Source organism: Carassius carassius, chromosome 19 (assembly GCF_963082965.1).
Source record: "Carassius carassius chromosome 19, fCarCar2.1, whole genome shotgun sequence".
Taxonomy (NCBI): domain Eukaryota; kingdom Metazoa; phylum Chordata; class Actinopteri; order Cypriniformes; family Cyprinidae; genus Carassius; species Carassius carassius.
In genome coordinates this window covers 17,568,408-17,590,804 of record NC_081773.1, presented here as the reverse complement: position 1 = coordinate 17,590,804, position 22,397 = coordinate 17,568,408, and the positions used below count along the sequence as shown (strand labels likewise).

At 38.5% G+C, this 22,397-nt stretch overlaps 2 protein-coding genes across 3 annotated transcripts; both read right to left on the bottom strand.

Annotated features, from left to right (window-relative positions):
* Nucleotides 1-408: 408 nt before the first annotated feature.
* LOC132095236 (gamma-crystallin M2-like) lies at nt 409-21,304 on the bottom strand. Of its 2 annotated transcripts, none has more exons than XM_059500059.1 (3): nt 21,259-21,304; nt 886-1,128; nt 409-694 (listed from the first exon to the last, which is right to left on the bottom strand). In XM_059500059.1, the coding sequence occupies exons 1-3, from the start codon at nt 21,268-21,270 to the stop codon at nt 422-424; spliced, it is 528 nt and encodes a 175-aa protein (XP_059356042.1). In that variant the 5' UTR covers nt 21,271-21,304; the 3' UTR covers nt 409-421. The 2 variants fall into 2 exon arrangements, with proteins under 2 accessions (XP_059356042.1, XP_059356041.1); XM_059500058.1 differs by lacking the exon at nt 21,259-21,304 and adding an exon at nt 1,215-1,299.
* Nucleotides 4,557-5,586, bottom strand: LOC132095239 (gamma-crystallin M2-like). The gene is made up of 3 exons (XM_059500061.1): nt 5,475-5,586; nt 5,127-5,369; nt 4,557-4,867 (listed from the first exon to the last, which is right to left on the bottom strand). Exons 1-3 carry the CDS (start codon nt 5,478-5,480, stop codon nt 4,595-4,597), a joined length of 522 nt encoding a protein of 173 aa, XP_059356044.1. The 5' UTR covers nt 5,481-5,586; the 3' UTR covers nt 4,557-4,594.
* Nucleotides 21,305-22,397: the final 1,093 nt, after the last annotated feature.

Below are 22,397 nucleotides of genomic sequence, written 5' to 3'. Positions count from 1 at the left end.
GTTAGACAAATTGTTAATTTTGTTATTAGTATGTCATTTGTCATTTTAGCAGTGGAGACATTAGCAGAGAAGGAAGATAGGAGTGACTGATACACATTAAGGTCAGTAGTATTTTTGGATTTGCGCCACACCCTTTCAGCAGCTCTAAGCTTAGAACGTTGTTCGTGTAGAACATCAGATAACCAAGGGGCCGAAGGGGTGTTACGGGCTGGCCTGAAAGATAAGGGGCAAGATGTAAGAGTGGAGCAGAAAGTATCAGTAGCACTGATACACCACCCAGACTTATTTACCTCATGAGGTGAGGTTTTTTTGGACTACTAATGGAATTATTAGTGGCATTTAATGATTTTTCAAGACACTGTGTTGAAGAAGAATTATTTTATTAACAATTTAAGAAATGCTACAAATAAATACTAGAACTCTAGTACCAAGAGTCCATGATACGCCTCATGCTCATGAATCTCATGCCACCCATATTGCTGAAGCTCCTGTACTCTCCAGGCCTGAAGTACCACATCCTGCCTCTGTAGTGGGGCTGCTCATAGAAGAGCCAGTGGCCGTCCATCACATGACAGGACTGGCAGTGAGACATGCGGTAACGGTCCATGATGCTGTCACAATCATCCATCATCTCGTACATCTGACCCATGAAGTTTTCCCTCTCGTAGATCTTCATTCTGTAGGATCCCCTGTACTGTAGTGGAAGAGAAGTCAATTATTTTCACTGTCTAGTCCTGCATCATAAATAGCTATTCTGAAAGTAACCATTTTATTTCCTTACTGTCCCAAAATTCAGCTTAATGTTTCCAAATCAATGTAAATTGAATGTTTCATCACAATAACTTCTTTGAATTCATTACAAATAAGAATATTAGTGGTGCTCACCATGGGGATCATACGGCAGGACCTGATGCAGTTGTTCATTCCAAACATAGACATGTAATCAGAATATTCGCCCCTCCTAAAGAAATACTGATTTCCCATGTAGTTGGGATGATCATACATCATCCAGCATCCACTTTCCACTCTGCAAGAGTGACAGCGGCTCATGTAGGAGGAGAAGTCACCACAGTCGCCCATACACTCATAAGAGCGACCCTGGAAGTTCCTGTCCTCATAGAAGATGACCTGAAAAAAATGAAAGTTAATTTTTAAGTCATTTCAAATATGAATGAGTTAAATTGTGTAGATATTTATGTTAGAATGAAATGTACCTTGCCCATCATGGTTGTGCTGACTGGTCCTCAGTAGTTCCACAAAGGAGAAGCTGAAGCTGATTCTGCTTGTTGACTGACTGTCACCTGTGCTTTTATACAAGACCAAGACTAAAGACTACAGGGCCTCCATTATTAGTCAGTTCCTGACTGTGCAAGTTAGAAAAGAGGCCACTTTAGCTGAAGCATAGTATTTAGGTCCCGCTACTCACCTTTGTCCTAGAACTTTAATTTGTAATTATGAAGCACTAAACACATGAAGGAGATATAAAATACTTTATTAATTGTGCTTCTTTCATTAACAGAGAATAAAATGTAGGGGGAAAATTTGACATTTATTTTCTAGGATATAGAAATTCTGTTTAGATATTTTTTTATTCTTAACGTCTGAGCAAATGTTTTAGCATCTCCTCACTTGTAATTTTAGGTATCTTTGTGGACTGATGAAGAAGTAACCATGCGTGTGTGTTTACTCACAATCCTTACCTCAGTATAATAAAATGGAGATTTTCTTATGTTTTACAAAAATATATAATTTCAGTCTTTTTATTTTCTACTAATTTCACATTTAATTTAATGTTGCCTGCTGTTTCATCATAATTGTTTTGGAGTTTACTAGCAAATCCGACACTAAATATTTTTCAGTGTAGGATGTTGTTGTCTTTTTCCCCTAAGATGCAAAGCAGGGCTCTTTATATGTATAAAATGTAAAATTTGTTATGTAATTAAATTAATTTTTTAAAGAAATTAATTGGCTAGAAATTAGAAATTAATTGGCTAGATGTTAGCACATTGTGCGTTTGGTTTAAGATATATTGTCTAGTGTTTTCTAGAACTTTAGGACATTGAGAAATGTAGCGATTGAATGTGTTACTTGACTTTTTTTGTGAACAGTGTTAGTTTAATTAAATAATTGTTTTTTGTTTATTTGTTGTTTTATAGGTTAAGTACAAATAAAGGTATACTACGGAGGATGTGTACAGTGTTTTATAATCTAGAGATCAGTGTTGGTGTTAACGCATTACAAGTAACGCGAGTTACGTAATCAGATTACTTTTTTCAAGTAACTAGTAAAGTAACGCATTACTTTTTAATTTACAAGAAAATATCTGAGTTACTTTTTCAAAAAAGTAAAAACAAAAGTTTTTTTCAGTGTATTAACTGACAAGTCTCCTGTCCCCATACTGGGAGAAATCAGAAGTGCAGAGGCATTGTGTGTGCTGTGTGAACATGATGTAGTTCTAGACTAAATGTGAATGTGCATTAATTCATCCCACTCGCAAAAAAATAAAAAAAACGATAGTATTCATCAAAATAAATTAAGACAGTGAAATGCAAACTCTGACGCAAACCTGCAATAATTAAATGTGTTAAATAACACAAATGTATCTAATACCATTTTATTAACTAATGTCTTTTCTGCTGACCTTTGATGATCCAGTTCAGACATATTAATAAACAAAAATTACTTAAGATAAACAAACAATTGGGCATCATTGTTTTTTTTTTTTATTGCTGAAGAGTGTTGAACCTTCTTTTCCTGTAAAAGTCATTATAATCAGTAATAATGTCCCCACTGGATGCAACAAATGCCTCCTTTGTAATGGGTTTTTATTGGTTTTGTGTCATTGCGCTGAGACATGGCATCACAGAATGTTAAGGGGCATAACATTTCCGTCACACACTTGAGGTATTCGGCCAATAACAATGCACTGGATAGCAGGCCAATCAGAGCGCACCTTGCTTATCAGAATGATGAGCTTTGCAAAAATCGACGCATTTCAGAAAGGCGGAGCATAGAGGAGCAGCAATAATGTACAGTATGTGGAAAATAAAAGCCTTAAACTGCATAAACACATCGCATTACATCAAAAATACACAGAATAATGTCCTTTTTAGCAACATCATATGACCCCTTTAAAGGAAATTAAAATACTTGCTGTTAGTCTACCATCCAGCCACATGGTGGTGAAATAGTTCTTGGCAAAGGCAGCTATAGGCATTGGTAAATTACAGGAATGCAGACTGTCAGAAATAGATGGAAAAATTTATACTTGCGTTGTCTAACATTGTCTAGCAATTATTTAATATATATTTGTTTTAAATAATAAAAAAGTGTTAAATGTCCAAAACAAATAATTGAAAATTTGCATAGCTTAAAAGAATTAGTTTTCTCGGGTCCATTCACTAAAAGCACATTTATTTTAAATTACCTAAGTCTGTTAATAGCAATCCTAACCTATGTCTAAGGGACTTATCAAAGTTTTGGACCCAAACCCAGTCAGGTCTCAGTCGGACCTTGGGTTTTTGGATCCAGGAGGAAAAGTGAAGACCTCTAATTCAATGACATCAAATTTGAATTGGCAGCAAATTTCAGACTGTGAAAAACAGTAAAGGTGACGTGACATGATGGTGACATGACCAAGTATGGTAACTCATAATAAGAATTTGTGCTCTTCATTTGACCCATGCAAGGGCACACACACACACACACACACACACACACACACACACACACACACACACACCCAGAGCAGTTGGCAGCCATTTTTTGCTGCAGTGCCGGGAAGTGTCTTGCTCAAGGGCACTTCAGTCGTGGTTACTGAAGATGCAAGAGAGCATTGGTCATTTCCTACAATTCCTGCTAGTACTGAGAATTATATAACTATGTTAAATAATTAAACTTTATATGTTTGTCTACTGAACAGCAGATATGGAATTTTTTGTAAGCATATATGAATTTTTTAAATTATTATTATGTCTTAATATGGCTTTTTCTTAATATTGGTGCTTTTTGCTTGTAGCTAGCTGCAACCCTCACAAACAACTTGAAGAGGAACCACAGATGTTCATAGCGAGTTCTGTTTCTTTAAATGTAGACTTTTTTACTTTTACATTTTTATCTAGATACTTGGACCCAAAAACATTAAACTTGACTGAATTTCATTGTATGGATATATATATATCAAAATATCATTAAAATATACCACATAAGAAAGTTTATTTATTTATTTATTTATCTTAATTTAGCCATATGGACTTTTGATGCATTTATTTCTGATAAATTCTAATAAAATAGAAGCACTTGTAATTTAACCAAAGGCTGTGAGGAACCAGCTTTTTTTGATGCAATTTGTGTCTAGGTAGTTTGGGTTTCTTGTCTGGCTGGACCTTGTCATTTGAAAGCATGTATCCCTCATGTTTACAGTACATAAGTTAGATTGCTATCTTAAAATAATATAACATAATTCAGAAATTTCTTGCAGTTCTGTTTAATTTATGAGGTGTTATTTGACTACTCATGTAAAAATGACTGATATCAATGATTTTCAAGACAGAATGTTTATTGTTGTAGAATAATTATTTTATTAATATAAACCCTAGTACCAGGAGTCCATGATACGCCTCATGCTCATGAATCTCATGCCACCCATATTACTGAAGCTCCTGTACTCTCCAGGCCTGAAGTACCACATTCTGCCTTTGTAGTGGGGCTGCTCATAGAAGAGCCAGTGGCCTTCCATCACATGACAGGACTGGCATTGAGACATGCGATAACGGTCCATGATGCTGTCACAATCATCCATCATCTCGTACATCTGACCCATGAAGTTCTCCCTCTCGTAGATCCTCATTCTGTAGGATCCCCTGTACTGTAGTGGAAGAGAAGTACATTGTTTTAAATTTGTCATGTAGAAAGAACATGTAATGTAAACAAATACAATTACTGTATTGTTCTGCCTCATAAATACACATTCTGAAAGGATCCTCTCTGCTTTGGCATTTTTGCCTCTATATCAGCTTTTTGCTTCATGATTCCAGATAAATATAAATTGAATATTTAATCAGAAATGGTATTAATAAAAGCGTGTGGATTTGAGTGGATACAGGCAATTCATTTCTGGAACTCACCATAGGGATCATACGGCAGGACCTGATGCAGTTGTTCATTCCAAACATAGACATGTAATCAGCATATTCGCCCCTCCTAAAGAAATACTGATTTCCCATGTAGTTGGGTTGATCATACATCATCCAACATCCACTGTGCACTCTGCAAGAGTGACAGCGGCTCATGTAAGAGGAGAAGTCACCACAGTCGCTCATACACTCATAAGAGCGACCCTGGAAGTTCCTGTCTTCATAGAAGGTGACCTGAAAATTTTAAATTGATATTTTAACCGATTTAAAATTAAAGTTAACAAATGGAATCATTTTGGAGTAAAACTGTGTGGAAATTGGTGTTGGAAAAAGGTTTACCTTCATGGTTGCACTGGCTGATCCTAAGTAGTTCCACAAGGGAGAAGCTGAAGCTGTTTCTGCTTGTTGACTGACTGTCACCTGTGCTTTTATACTAGACCAAGACTAAAGACTGCACAGCCTCTATTGTTAGGCAATTCCTGACTGTGCAATTTGGTACATAGGCTATTCTAGTTAAAGCTTGGTATGTAGATTTTAGTGTTTACATTGTTTGAACTGTAGAATTTCTAAAGTATATGTTGCTAAAATTAATAAATAAATGCTAAAGAGTAATAGTAATAATAATAATTATTATTTTTCATTCTGACAAATAGTTTTGTTCCAGATTTCCTAATTCTGACTGTGCAGATTTTTTTGTTATTTTAATTTTTTGGGTTGGGGTGGGGGGGTGTCAATGATACTTGGTGTTTCCTTATGATTACATATCTTTGTGAAGCCTGGCTGTATTATACTGGCCTGATTGTGTGATAAATTGTTAATTTCAAATAATATAACTGAAAATCACTTACTTGATTTGACAAGCTCTCATCTGAACAGATTATTAAATATAGTGTCTGTGAGTGAGTGAACTGTATCTTTTTAATATAGATTTTTTTTAATCATTTTCTGATTTATACGATATATACATATTTTTCTTTTTGCTGTACCCTCACCCCCCCCCCCCCCCCCCCCCCCACTCCCCACATCACTTAAGTTTCAGTTATGAGTATCAGTGGACCAAATCCCTCATCGCTTAGTTCAGAGCACCAGTCAAGGAATGTTAGCTTGGCAATAATAATTAACACAAACTGGAGGTAGATTGTCAACTGATTTATCTAAAGGATTGGTGGGATTTCAGATAACAAGTAGAGCCTTGGATCATCAACACAAGGAAGTCACAGTTGTAATAAGATTAATTAGATTTATTAACAATAGATATGCAAGAGTAAATACTACAATTACTAGGCTAATGATACCAATAAATGAATATGCATTGCTAATAAATAATATGTGACGAAACAAGTAGGAAGATATTTAATTAAATTGTAGAGATAAATAATGGAAGTGATTACAGAATGGATAAACGCAATGCTGTTGAGCTTAATGTAGCAATAAAAAATAACTTTATGGTAATGCTTCTTACAGGAAACCACATAATTGTTCTGGTAGAATTGATGATAAATAACTGCTTCTTTGTCTTTAAGCAAATAATATAGCTATTATTTGTAATGCTGACCCCAGGTAAATGTTATCTAACCAGATTAGGAAAACATAGGCTTTAGGTATAAATTAAGGCCAAGGTCTCTAGAAAGAGGTTTGGCAAGTTTATAGTAAATCATCATTTATTTATATAGTACATTTAAAACAACACCAGTTGACCACAGTGCTTTCATGCCTAAAAATTACTTAAACAGACAGAATACACAACAATATCCACCACTGATCAATGTCCCAAAAGCTAGGGGCAACAGAGTAAAGGTCTGTTTTCAACATTGATTTAAAACAGAATAATCTAAAACAGTAAAAACACATTATCTAATGTGCAATAGGAGACTATTCCAAAGATGTGGAGCTGCCACAGAAAAGGCTTGATCACCTTTGGTTTTCAACTGTGATCTGGGAACATGTAAAAGCAAACTCTGTGATGATCTTAGAGGCTTTGCAACACAGAGCTGCTGTAAACAGACATGAAATATACTCTGGCCACGCAAACCTTTAAAAGCCATTATCAAAACTTTATATTGAGTTGCAATAATCCAATCTGGATTAAATATAAGCATCACAGTTTCCATATCCTCAAAAGACATAATTCTCTTCAATTTGAATCAGAATCATAATGAGCTTTATTGCCAGGTATGTTTACACATACAAGGAATTTTTTTTCGTGACAGAAGCTTCCACAGTGCAACAAAATGACAGTGACAGAACAAAAAACACATAATAAAAGAAAAAAAATACAAATAAGTAGGTAAGGAATAACAATATACAAACTGAAAATTGTATGTGCAGTAGAGCTATAATCGGGCCTTAAAAGTTAGGACCGACAGGACCCGAGCCCGACAGGTTTCGGCCCGACAGGTTTCGGCCCGAGCCCGACAAGTAAATTTTGATTGACAACTTTTTAAAAGCCCGAACCCGTTTACAGCCCGACATTATTCAAATGTGCATGCACACACAGCTCTTTTGCCTTTTGTCAAGTATGAGTCATTTATACATGTTTTAACATAATTTATTCATAACTAACATAGACTAGACCACTTGGAAGTTGGAAAAGGAAATAAAATAAGTCCTCTGTAACATCGTAACATCTCAGCACTCTAAATAGGCCTAGACTCATTTAGCCTATAAAATAGATCAACGCACCAATAAAAACGAGTCTTTTTTAACAAATTAAATTAAGATACATTTTTTATTAAGATGGGTAGTTGGCAATAACGAAATTAAGATAAAGGCACCGGCGGATTTGCTTCGCCACTATCAGCCAGTGTTTGGAATAACGCCGTTTAAAAGAATGGCGTTAGGTAACGACGTTATTTTTTCAGTAACGGGGTAATCTAACTAATTACTTTTCCCGTCGTTACAACGCCGTTAACATTACTGGACGTTAAATGCGGTGCGTTACTATGCATTGATTGAATAAACTGTATAATCCGAATCCGAACGCACCCCTGGCTCAAACAGCGAGTGAGGAGGTTGGTTAATAACGAGATAAGCGATTTTGATTGGCTAAGGCAGAGTCATGTGTTTCATGCCAGCCAATCAAAGCCAGTATTTTTACACACATGCCAGCACACATGCCAGCGGCACCACACACACACACACACACACACACACACACACACACACACACACAAGCAACAGCTTCGCAGCAGCAGCAGAGATGGCCAGTCAGGAGCAATCCAATGAAAAGTTGGCATTTTCAAAGGTGGAGATATTAGCACTACTTCAAATTCATTGTGGTCAAAGGCAAGAACGTACATGTAATGTGTACATTATGTCCAGAAGCGAAGACTTTGTCGACATCCGTTGTAAGCAACTCTAATTTAATGAAGCATCTCACAACAACACACGCATCTACAAAGCTAGTGGCCAAAAACAATTTTCTTACAAAGATAATATTTGAAGTGCAGAATAAAACTCTTGCTGTCTGTTGACGTGCAATAACTATTGAAAGTTATGTACGAACACCTGTCTGTTCTACTCATTTCAACTGACTTGTTAAAACTGCTAAAAAAATACAAATTCTTTGACATATAGCAACTTTTTTTTTTAAACAGTAACGCAAATAGTTACTTTCCCTGGTAACGAGTTACTTTTATTATAGAGTAATTCAGTTACTAACTCTTTGGAACAAGAAGTGAGTAACTATAACTAATTACTTTTTTAAAGTAACGTTCCCAACAGTGCTATCAGCTGACATTTAATAAAATAATAATGCCAACATTAGCGTATATACTCTGTCCACATTATGCATTTAAGACTCATTGAATATTTAGTTATCATTTGAAAAACCTTTACTCACAGAGATTAGGCTAAACCTACATGTTTTTTTGGAGGAAAATGATTGAATCCACTGTAGATTGCTTCAGCGCGTTCCTACGCTCACTGATGGTGCATCATTATTCACTCAGTATTCTCATTATAAACACGGTCAAAACTTTTCCACACTTCAGACTTTGCTTTATTGTGCATTCACACCGCCGGCGTCGAGAGCATCAAAGTGTCCAGAAGTCATTCATTTTTAATGTAAGCCGGCGTCGAGCAGCGGCGAGGAGCGGCGTGGCGCGACTTGGCCGTTGAGAGCGTCAAGGAGAGTTGAAATCAAGGTAACTTTATGGTAATGAGCTATGATGCGGTTGGGCAGCAACCAATCGGAACGTAGAAGTCCACCGCTTGAGAGGATTCCAGGCAGAACCTGATTTTACCAAGTGAGACATGTTCCTGGGACAACATCTTTGTTGTCCCTGGAACAACATTGTGATCAACCAATCAGATTTGAAGAACCAGTTTATAGATTTTGTGAAGTTTACGCTTACAATCACTTTTAGGTGCTTGTACATCAGTGTCATTCATCTATCATTTCCTCTGATTTTAAGGATCACTCATGGTTAAGGTTAGGTTTAGGTGTGGGGATATGGTCAAGAATATATTTTTGGAGTAAAATGTTGTTCCAGGGTCAACAAAATATGTTGACCTAGGAACACATCTAACTCAGCAAAATCAAGACGTGCAGGATTCCAGAGAACGCAGCTCCGACCACATTAGTTCCCAAGCACAATGGAGGACAGGTTGATTATTGCGGTTTCGCGTTTGCAATAATCTATAATGTGTCCCTGTTTGCGTAAAAGTGATACGTGGACCAAGGTGTCTGAGATTGTTCATTTTCCTGGTGAGTTGCTGATGTGCAATTACGTTATAGGAATAATGATATAATAAATAATAGTACTGTAGTCCCAGTTTACTTTTAAACAAATTTCTCTGATTATACTTACATCAAGTAATGTTTATACTTGTTTATATTTACTTAAGTAGCATTTTCAATGCAAGACTTTTACTTGCATCAGAGTATACAGTACAGTGCTTTATACATTATTAGGTAAAGGATCTTAATACTTCGTCCACAACAATATTTAATGAGGTTAACTTATAACGTTACCCTCCTTGTGGTTAGTCTGCACGAGATCAACAAGCTTGTTTGCTTTGCAGCCATTTTAAATACAAAATAAGCATTCGGTCAACGTCAGAGCGACTGAGTGCTCACAAATCTTTCTGAAGTGTCGTGAGCAGAGTGGCAAGAGCGATTTTGACGCTCTCGACGCCGGCGGTGTGAATGCACAGTTAGTTGCTGGTGCAACCCAAACGTAATCGCCAGAGGCAAGCCTCCGTTTCACCTACTCAGCATTTTCGCATCTTTCTCGCGCTAATCGAAACACATTTCAGTCCGCTCTTTACCTAGCAAACCGGAGCGCAAGCCCGAGCCCGGCCCGAGCCCGCGCAAGATGATAAAAATTAAGCCCGAACCCGTCGGGTCCCATCGGGTCCCGTTGGGTTCAGGCAGAGATCTTCAGCTCTAATGTGCAGGTATATTACATTAGGCAGTTTTATATGTATAGGTATATTATGTGCAAATTTGAAGTGCAGACTAAGTATGTGTGTTAGATAAATAAGTGTATGAGTGTATAAATAGTGTTGTGTTTTCCACAGTTATTATCAAATGTTCATTAGATGGATTGCCTGGGGGAAGAAACTGTTCCTGTGTCTGGTAGTTCTGGTGCTCAGAGCTCTGTAGAGTCGACCAGATGGCAACAGTTCAAAAAGGAAATGTGCTGGATGTGAGGGGTCCAGAGTGATTTTGCCAGCCCTTTTGCTCACTCTGAATAAGTACAATTCTTGAATAGAAGGGAGGGTTATACCAATGATTCGCTCAGCAGTCCGGACTACCCTCTGTAGTCTTCTGAGGTCAGATTTGGTAGCTGAGCTGAACCAGACAATTATTGAAGTGCAGAGGATGGATTCAGTTAATGTGGAGTAGAACTGTTTTAGCAGCTCTTGTGGTAGGTTAAATTTCCTGGCGAAAGAAGTACAACCTCTGCTGGGCCTTTTTCACAATGGAGTCAATGTGAATGTCCCACTTCAGGTCTTGAGAGATTGTTGTTCCCAGGAACCTGAATGACTCCACTACAGTCACAGTGCTGTTCATGATGGTAAATGGGGGGAGTGCAGTGGGGGGTTTCTCCTGAAGTCCACTATCATCTCCAGTGTTTTGAGCGTGTTGAGCTCCAGGAAACCAGGCAGGCAGTTCTTTAACCTTCCGTCTGTAAGTAGACTCGTCACAGTCCTGAATGAGGCCAATGAGTGTGGTGTCATCAGCAAAGGTGCTTGACAGAGGGGTCATTAGATGTGCAGTTATGGGTGTACAGGGAGAAGAGCAGTGGGGAGAGAACGCAGCCCTGAAGAGTTTCAGTGCAGGTTATACGGGTGTTGTATGTGTACTTTACCAGCCTCACTAGCTACTACCTGTATGTCAGGAAGCTGTTGATACAATGACAGACGGAGGTGGGCATGGAGAGTTGAGTTTGGAATTATAGAGTTAAAGACCGAGCTGAAGTCCACAAACAGTATCCTCACATAAGTCCCTGGTCTGTCTATATGTTGCATAACATAATGCAGTCCAATGTTTACTGCATTGTCCACAGACCTTTTTGCTCTGTAGGCAAACTGAAGAGGTAAGGGTCCGGTAATGTCCTTCAGGTGGGCCAGCACCAGTTTTTCAAATGACTTCATGACCACAGACGTTAGAGCCACAGGCCTGTAGTCATTTAGTCCTGTAATTTTGGATTTTTTTGGAATGGGGATGGTGATGGAATGGGGATGGTGGAGCGTTTGAAGAATGAAGGGTCTTCGCACAGCTCCAGTGATTTGTTGAAGATCTGTGTGAAGATGGGGGCCAGCTGGTCAGCACAGGATTTCAGACAGACTGATGTAACACAATCTGGTCCTGGTGCTTTTTCCTTTTCCGGAAGACCTGGCACACCTCCTCTTCACTGATCTGAATTGCAGGTGTGGGGGAGAGGGGGGCTGCAGGGGTGTGAGCGGTGGTTTGGAGAGGTGTTCAGGGCGGGTTGCAAGAGGTGTAAATCGTGTGAACATTTCTGTGGAGAGGTGTTCAGTGCAGGTGATGGGTGGTCTTTCAAACCTGCAGTAAAACTCGTTCAGATTGTCTGCCAGTTGTTGATTCTCCACAGAGCTGGGGGATGGTGTCTTATAATTGGTGATCTCCTTCAGACTTTTCCACACTGATGCTGAGTCACTGGAAGTGAACTGAGTCCTTATTTTTTGCTGAATAATTCCTCTTTGCCACTCTGATCTCCTTTTCCAGTGTGTATTTAGCCTGTTTATACAAGACATTCCCCCCCTTCTTGTAAGCATCTTCTTTGGCCTGATAGAGCTTTCTGAGTTTTGCAGTGAACCACGGTTCGTCATTGTTGTAAGTTAGATAAGTCCTGGTAGGAATACAGATATCCTCACAGAAACTGCTTTAAGATGTTACAGTCTCTGTGAGCTTGTCCTGATCGGTGACAGCAGCTCCAAAAACACTCCAATCAGTGAGGTCAAAGCAAGATTGTAAGTCCTGCTCTGCTTCATTAGTCCATCTTTTTACAGTCCTTAATACAGGTTTAGCTGATTATAGTTTCTGCCTGTAGGTCGGTATACGATGAACCAAACAGTGATCAGAGTACCCCAAAGCTGCTTGTGGAACAGAGTGTTATGCATCCTTTATTGTGGTGTAACAGTGATCCAATATATTACTGTCTCTGGTGGGGCATGTGATGTCTGTATTTTGCCATTTCACGGGAGAGATTTGCTTTATTAAAGTCCCCGAGAATTATGTTGTTGTTCTGTCTCTGTGATCTGATCGGCGAGTTTCTGTAAAGCCAGGCTCACGTGCGCTTGCGGAGGGATGTAAACACTCACCAGAATGACCGAGTGAAACTCCCGCGGCGAATAGAACAGCTTGCAGTTAATGAAGAGTGTTTCTAGATCTAAACAAAAACATCTTCTTTAACCCTCTGGAGTCGATTAACACGGATACGCGTTATGAGTCATTTTCTCCTGATAACCCCGAAAAGAACTTAAATTACACTTTCAGTTTTAATCGTACAGATAAGAGCAATACATCAATCGAATCTGTAAAGGGTCTACTTTTTTTGGATAAAGACATAATAACAACCAAACTTTGTGCACTTATAAAATAAAGATAACAAACAAGGTGTGCTGTCTGCAGCCTTTGTCTGTGCTGATCTTCATTTACAAACACGTCATTAAAATGAACTGTAACTCCGTGAATACTCAACGAAGAGACATGAGAGAGATATCTATAGAAAGCTTGACATGTCTACTTTTAAACTAAACAAGTGCTGCCGAAAACAGATATTCTGTGATACAGTAATCCATATGAAAACAACGCGATGTCCGCTTTTCACGTCTCCCTTCATTATATCTAATGTGACCACGCCCCCGCGCTGAACGCGCTATTCAGATTCAAACTGAAGCGAGCGGCTTGAATACACCCACACAGAAGAAAAAACAATGAGACTGTTCTTCAAGTTTTTTTATTTTACTGTTTGCTTCGCGATGAGAGGAACAAGACATAAATCACCCCAAAAAGATGTGATGTGGTTGAGGATTTGAGAAATGGATTTCCTCAGAAATCCAATTCCTCAGCTCTTTTCAACATTAATAATAATAATAATAACAATAATGATAATAATAACAATAAATGTTTTTTGTAGAAAATAAGATTGTTAAAAGGATTTCTGAAGGATTGTGTGACTGGAGTAATGATGCCAAAAAAATTTGTTTGGAAGTCAGCTTTGATTGTTCTGATAAACTGTTTAACTGCTCCCCCAAGTGGATATTAAATTATGTTGTGGGATAATTAAATATATTCTTTATAAACTACAAACATAAAATTATATAGATTTATTTTGTCCTCATATTCTTTCTTGTAACTCCTCCCTCACAGTGGCACAGCTGACTGAAAGGCTCATTATGCAGCTCATTATGCAGGCCTTTGGTGTAAATCACAATGATATTCATGATAGTTGACGGCTACTCGCATATGACTTTTACCAACAAAAAGTGTCTTAGAAAATTTAAATCAATATATTGTTTTCTGTGAGCGAGTAAACAAGATCATTTTTACATAATTGAGAAAGAAAAATTCCAGGCTACAAGCTCCAGTTCTCAAAAGTCCCGGGAACCAATGTTCTGTATGTGTTTTATTGCCTTATTCAGGTGATTTGAGAACATTTTTAGTTTTTCACTAACCACGCATAACATTTTTTTTCTCAAAAATACAATCATGTACATTAGGGGTGTAACGGTACGCAAAAATCTGCTGCCTGCTGCCGTCCGCCTGAACGGGGAGGAGCAGGGAACGGGGGACTCCTGCCGGCTGCCAAAAACCGGAGGAGCCATCGTCGTCCACCGGGCGGCGTAGGAGTGTCTGTCCGTCCGCCGAGGGTCGTCCAGTGCCACCGCCAGGCACTGCGGAGGAGATCACCCAACTGGTGGAGGGCCGAGCGGCAGTGCATCAGGGAACCGGAATTTTTTTTTTTCTCCTCTCTCCCCTCTCGTCTCTGTTGCTCTTCATTCTTCCGTCACCTTTTCTCTAGCCTCGTCTGTCCTACCCCCAGGTTCCCGCAGGTCACCGTGAGCGCCCCCGAGAGAGTGCAGTCTCGAGTTATGTGATGAGTGGGGTGGGGCCAAGAGCTGTGGGAACAGGGCGAGGCCGGTGGAGTGATTGAGAAATGAGCGACACCTGCTCGACCTACCGATCTCGAGTCCCACGGAGGAGATGGAAGGATATAAAACAGGAGTGACGACAGTGAAGGACCGAGAGAGGACCAGGCTTGGATTTTAGTTTGTGTTTTTATTTTTTTTTGTGCGCGGCAGTCGGCCGTGAGGGGCTGCTGCGCTGTTTTGTGTTTATTTTGTAATTAAAGTTTCAGTTTGATTGTCCGCCGGTTCCCGCCTCCTTCTTCCCGATTATTATGACGTTTTAATGCATTACAGAATCATATATAAAGAGAACAGCACAGGACCAAGACATGAACCCTGAGGAACACCGAGGAAATAAACTATGAAGAAGAAATAGAGCTTCCTAGCTCCACCACAAAGGATCTTTCATGTAGATAGGAAGAGAACCACTATTAAGCAAACCTCTTAATGCCCCCCCCCCAACTCCTGCAAACAGTCAAGAAGAATCCTATGATCTACAGTGTCAAACACTGTGCTAAGATTCAGAAACACCAAAATAGCACAATTTCCAGTGTCTACAGACAGCAACAAATAATTTGACACTTTGAGAAGGACAGTTTCAGTGCCGTGTTGAGACCTGAAACTGGACTGAAACATTTTGTTTTCATTTAAACATTTAGAAAGTTGATTCAGAACCACCTTCTCCAATAACTTAGCAAAGAAAAGCAGTTGTAGTCCAGAGTGGGCTTTTTCAAAAGAGGCTGCACCAAGGCATGTTTAGAATATGTTGGAACTACACCCTTTGAAAGACTCTTATTCATTATGGACAGGATCATAGAACCCACCACATCCCAGATCTGTGTTAATAAATGAGGTGGGATAAAATCAAGTGAACAATAAGATGGCTTAAGATGTTGAATAACTACTAGCAACTCAAGAGAGAGAAACTGGCTCTAACATAGACAACTGAGCAGAAGTTCAGGAGTCAGATTGAGCAAGGAGACAGATAGGATTTGAAGCAGAGATTGAGATATTAGCTCTAGTTGTACTGATCTTATCCACACAAAAAAATTGTGAGAAACTTTTGCAGGCTTTCTCAGAATTATCAAAAACAGCTGAGCCTCCAGTATTCAGGACTGTAATTATTGTACGAAATAGCACTCTCAGACCAAGATGATTCTGTGAGCTTGGAGCTGAAAAATAATGTGCTTTAAGAGATTTAACAAACTGTTTGTAGGCATGCATCTCTGAGAATCTCATAGGGTTTTGGAGCTTATCTCTTTTCAATTTCCTCTCTGTCTGTCTACATTTTTGCCTAATTAATTGGTTCTCTGCATTAAGCCAGGGTTGAGAAACAGTTTTAGATTTCACCTTTTTAAAATGGGCTATGGAATCCAGAAATCGATTACACTCTGAGTTAAAACTATCGACCAACATATTTGAATCTGGGCATGATGGGGACAATTCTGTGGCACACAAATGCATATGGGACTTATTTATGTGCCTCTGAAAACTCTGTAAAATTATTAATGGGCCTTACATGATGACCTGCTGACTCACTGCCTCAAGTAATTATAGAGAAAACCATATTAAAAGTAATAAAATAATGATCTGAGAGCCTGATGTTTTCTATAGCCAGTTCACACACCAAAATACCCCAAGACAAAACCAAGTCCAGTGTATGACCATGTGCGTGAGTAGAGCCCACTACTGACTGAGTAAGGTTGAAGGGGCCTATCCAGACAACAGAGATTAATATTAAATTTGCCTAGGATGACAAGGCTATCACAACAAGTTATCATAGAAGATAAAAATTCAGAGAATTCCCAAATAAAATCGTTTTTATATTTGGGAGGTCTGTATAAAAGCTCAAAAATCAAAGGCCTAGTCAAATCCACTTTAAAAACTTAAAACAGCTCCTAAAAATATTAGCAACATCCCCACCCCGACCCCCAATCCTTGAAGAGTTCAAGGAAGAAAAGTCACAAGAGAGACCCAATCGCCCTCATTAAGCCTTCTCAGTCATAAAAAAAGTCCAGGCCATGTGAAGAAATCAGTTAAAAATGTTTTATTAGTAATAAACCTGATATTTATCAAGGCCATCTTCACAGACAAATCAACAGAAGCCTTATTTGGTAAGTTGGAGGCGCATATTCCATAGAACGAAGGTTATAAGAATTAACCCCCCTCTGCTTAGAATGGCAAAGAATAATTTTGAATCTTGATGACACTTCCCGACATGGGAACAAGTGCAACCAGCTCACAGTACCTTATATCCCAGAGCCAATGTGAGAGATACTGGACTGCGAAGTTGAGGTCATCCACCACTGAGCTTGCATGTCCGGCCAGACCAGCAGTGAAGGCACACGCACGTGCAGTAGTCAGTCTCACCAACATGCCTCCTTGCTTGCCCCGTCTCCTGCTGCATTTCCTTCGGTATCGGCAACAATCCATGAGCCCAAACCAGTCCTACAAAGCACACGCCATGTCCGGGGGATCGCATGTCTAATGGCCACCCGAGTGCCAACTAAAAGCCACAACATCTGACTTTCTAAGACTTAGCAGGAGCTCACGCTCATACACGTGAAGCCAGTTGACTTGGTACACAAGCAATAATGAAAACAGCAAAAGAACAGGTAACACATAGAACACACACAAAAGACGGCATGCCAAATTACACACAGGTGCCATCTTAATTAAATATTTGCATTCCACATGGTCGGATGATCAGTCTGGTTTTAGAGCTGTTTCCACTGGTGATGCAGATTGTGTGCAGTGGGGAGGGCACAAAGTTGCTTTCTGATAAATCAATATGCTGGCTCCTTAGAGTGGACCAGCTCCTGAGAGAATCCTTAGAGTGTCGACCAGGCAGCAGGGTCAGATGGGTCTTCACAGGGTCCTTTGCAGTCAGACTGCATGGGTGATGAGCCATGTGGTTCAGGTACTGTCTGCTTATACTTTTGCGGACTGGGCTACACTGATTTCAGACTTGCGAGAGTCAGATGAGGTCCATCAATGCTGGGTCCTTTGCAAATGAAGTGCAACTGAATGTGATATAAAAGTTTTACTTGCAAGAGCTGAACCTTGACTGTCTTGAAGTCTCTTTCCTTGTCATTGTGATGTGTCTGTTAAAGTCTGTGTGACCCAGTGGTTGCTGCCAACTTTATTTCAGTATGGTGGAGTCTTTCCAACTGAAACAGAATATTGAGTTGAGGGCGGGGGTTTATATTTGCACTCCTCCTCTCATCTCTCACTCACATTAATATAGGTGGTGCACGCAGATCTTAAAATATATATTTAGCAAAATATATAGGCATGTAAACACCTTAATCACAATATTTTTGCTGCTCTGACTAAAGTGCGCATTGGCTTGTGATGTACATGAATGACGTGATATGCACCTGTAGTAATACAGCTGCTCTGCCCGTGTTCATCTTCAGTTCTCTTTTCACAGCAGTTCAGTCAGTGTACTGATGGAGTAGTGAACAGGTGAAGTGAATACATTGCAGTTTACTGGTCCCTGGAATGCTACTGTGCCATTGTTAAATTATTCTTCATTCACACCAGTCTGTTATTATGATACAGTGGGAATAGGATGGTCTATTTATTATTATAATATGCATTCTTTATATTATGAGAGGATGGCCTGTTATCTTACTGTAGTACAACAGAACTTACAGTAATAATTGTTCATTACTTTTTAAATTCTTAACACTTAACACTAGGATTTGAAAATTAAAATCTTTATTTGCATTTTTCACTCTGCTGGTGAGCCAGAGAGAACAGTTGTAGGCCTATTATCTATGTATAGAACCACATAGTATATTTAATTTTTATTTTACAAACGTTCAAAAAGTGCTACAGAAAAAAACACAGATCCTAAAATCATGGAAATTACTTATTTGAAAAAACATTTTGACATTTCTAACAAAGACTGTATTATATGACTACTGTATAAACTTCAGTCCAACTAGAGACCTTCTACAATTTTTCAAATACTTAAGCACTCTCAGATACAGAAAACATTTTTTGATTGTTCTTGTAATGTGTTACTTTGTTCTTTAATACTGCATATTTGCGTGTATGTTGTTTAAACATGCAAAATTTTGTTACAGCAGTTATTCATTCTTAACAAACCATTGTTTTGATTTATTATTATTTGTAAAATTAAAGTACTTACATGAGTAATTTAACAAAATTGAACATACAAATTTGATATTCAAAGTCTGTAAAAAATAATAGTAAAAAAATTGCTTTAGAATTGGATTGTAATTTCTAGAATCAGCATTAGATCCTAAAATTCCACCCCATAGTAACTGTATTTCTTTCATTTCAGGACAGCAAGTGGGTTAGAAATATATTTGTTCTAAAATCATAGATATTTCCTTATCTAGAGAAAATATGGAAGTAGTTTTGGGAAGTTTGGGAAATAAAGATAAAATTACATTTTTATTTGTGTTTTGTGGATTTTCTTTTTGTGATTAGTGGAATTAATGATTTTCAAGACATTGTTTATTGTTGTAGAGAAATTATTTTATTTATATAAACACTAGTACCAGGAGTCCATGATACGCATCATGCTCATGAATCTCATGCCACCCATATTGCTGAAGCTCCTGTACTCTCCAGGCCTGAAGTACCACATCCTGCCTCTGTAGTGGGGCTGCTCATAGAAGAGCCAGTGGCCTTCCATCACATGACAGGACTGGCATTGAGACATGCGATAACGGTCCATGATGCTGTCACAATCATCCATCATCTCGTACATCTGACCCCATGAAGTTCTCTATAGAAGCAAATTAGTCTCAAATATAATTCACGCAAAAAACACGATTTACACATGCGTAGACAATTTCACATGCATGAAACCTAATTTACGTACACACAAAAAAAATTCACGTGCATGAAAAAAAAATATATATTCACAAAAAGCAATTCACAAGCGCAAAAAAAAATTATATATTTATAAAATACATTTCACAAATGCAAAAAACAATTTGTAGATATACAACTGTGCACAAAAACCTTTGAATGTTTAAAATGTACGAGTGTCTGAATGTACAAATCGTCATTTACTACGAATCCACTCGGATTTGTGTGTGTGTGTGTTTTTGAGACTTTCCTGGCAGAGCTCTCTTCCCACGTGGGTCTGTCGTACTCTTTAGCTAATCAGATGCGAGCTTACCATTCAACCAATCATATCATAAGCCACTGAGAGTGCATTCAAGGAGCACGATTCTGCGCACCTTTTGCGCAATATGGATTAATTAGAACGGAAATTAAGCCTTCACATCAGTAATCCAGCATGGCGAATGAAGAACGGGAAGCATGGGTAAGAGTTTAGTTTATTTCATAAAAGTCTGAGTTTACACATTTTATCGTTAACACATTCAATCAAGACAGTTTTTCTAGTTAGAAAACTAGTTAGAAAAAAATACAGTTGTAACAGGACAGTTACAGTAATTATAAATTAAACTGCAATCAGGATAGTAAAAAGAAAGACCTGTAAAGACAAAAGTAACATTTTGAGAGTTGTGAAATTATAATTCTAAATAATCTTGTTTTATAAATTGATGTCTGTTAGGTCAGTGTGTACTTTCTTACAGTAATACATTTTAAAACATGTAGCCTAGTCATTGTTAACCACTACGTTGAAGCAATGTAGTTCAATAAAGATAAACAACATCAGATATTTAGAAACGTTGTTTAATTTGTAAATATATTGTCTGTACATTGAAATGCATCTTTCTCTTCTTATAATTTAGGAATATCTAAAGCAGTATATTCTTCAGCGACTTCATGATCGTTTAGTTCAGGGATTCCCAAAGTGTGGTGCGCGCACCAGGGGGTGCACGAGAGGAAAAATGTAATGGCGGTCTGTTTTTTTTAAATGGGATTTTTCCATACAATTAAAAAAAAATGAACAGTAAACATTTCCTTTGTAATCGCTTTTATTTTAAATTAAAAAAACTATAATTTATTAGTTTTCGATGGAAAAGACAGATGCTGTCTTCAACTCACTGTTCTTTTATGTACTGCAGGCTAATATGCGTGCCAACTCGTTTCATTCATTCCATAATATATATTATAAATATGCTTAACTGGCTGAAATCAGAGAAACTGTCAAGTCGGACATCTTATGATAAAGTTTTTAGTCAGGAGGAGAGGGGCCAAGAGAGAGTGAGGATATAAATTACATCAAAATATTCTTGGAACTCACCATAGGGATCATACGGCAGTTGTTCATTCCAAACATAGACATGTAATCGGCATAGTCTCCTCTCCTAAAGAAATACTGATTTCCCATGTAGTTGGGTTGATCATACATCATCCAACATCCACTCTCCACTCTGCAAGAGTTACAGCAGCTCATGTAGGAGGAGAAGTCACCACAGTCGCCCATACACTCATAAGAGCGACCCTGGAAATTTCTTTCTTCATAGAATATTACCTGAAAAATCACATTTTAACATTTAGTTGTTTGATTGATTTTTTTTATTGTACATTGCACATTGAAAATGTTAGCTGGTATGAAGTTTACCTTGCCCATCATGTTTGCACTGACTGATCCTCAGTAGTTCCACGAAGGAGAAGCTGAAGCTGATTCTGCTTGTTGACTGACTGTCACCTGCAAGGACGTGCAGAGACCTTTGGAGGGGCAGGTGCTCAAAGTATAAAAGGGGCACGTGGAACAAGGCTTTAAATGGCACTGTTCAAAATATCAATACAGCAATATATTGTGATGCATTCCTTGCTGATTCGCGTATCGATATGGATGATTATGTATTGATACGGCAGCAAATACACTCTTACATTCAGAGTCAGTTACCATGGTAACTTACACTATGAACCTAACCTGGTTGGGAGCAGGTTTCCTTCGATAAACCCAGAGTTTATTTCACTCTACTCCCCCTTTTTAAAAAGTGGTTTTTTTTCTTCTTTTTTTGCCCAAGTACAAATATTAAAAAAAAAATTTAAATAAAGATTTTCTATATAAGAAAATGATATAAGAAATTTTGTCTTGTTTCCTGGGGGGGATCTAAATTAAGTGCATTTTACTTAAGCAAAATTATATGCTAGTGTGGTAATAAAAATAATCTTAATGCAAATGGTAAACCTTATTCTGAGTTTCTATTACTAAGTCCAAATCTACTTTAGCTCCGCCCTCCATCGACACATAAGGTTAAATATGACACATGTGAATAATGGCTTCATTGGTGTAGGCACTAGGCAGTAATGTTTTTGGCACGGAAACTAGCTTGTAACGCTATTGATTGGGTTAGAGTCAGGCTTTTGCCGAGCTCATTCTTCTCACTTTTCCCATCACATGTCACATTTGTCACAAACACGCCAGGTTCCTCCTCCACACAATCACGACGCACACCCTCACCTGAGTACTAATCACCACCACCTGATCCGCATCACCTTCATCCACCTCAGCACCACAAAAGCCACACACACGCACTCAGTCATTGTCCGGTCACGTTCGCGACAAGATCATTCCTGCGCTAACTATTAGGACTAACTCCTCTTTACCTTCTCTCCAAGGATTACCTCCAAGATCCTCCCAAAGACCCCACGGTGCGTGTGTGTGGTACCCTCCTTCCCGGCACGGATCCCAGCACCCATCCACTCCTTACTTCCCGCTCCTCTGCTTGTGTCCATTTAATAAACTACATC

Coding starts and splice junctions, on each gene's coding strand:
- LOC132095239 (XM_059500061.1), bottom strand. Junction 4,868..5,126: donor CCTGCCGTATGATCCCTATG/GTGAGTTCCAGA, acceptor CTTCCACTACAG/TACAGGGGATCCTACAGAAT.
- LOC132095236 (XM_059500059.1), bottom strand. Junction 695..885: donor CCTGCCGTATGATCCCCATG/GTGAGCACCACT, acceptor CTTCCACTACAG/TACAGGGGATCCTACAGAAT.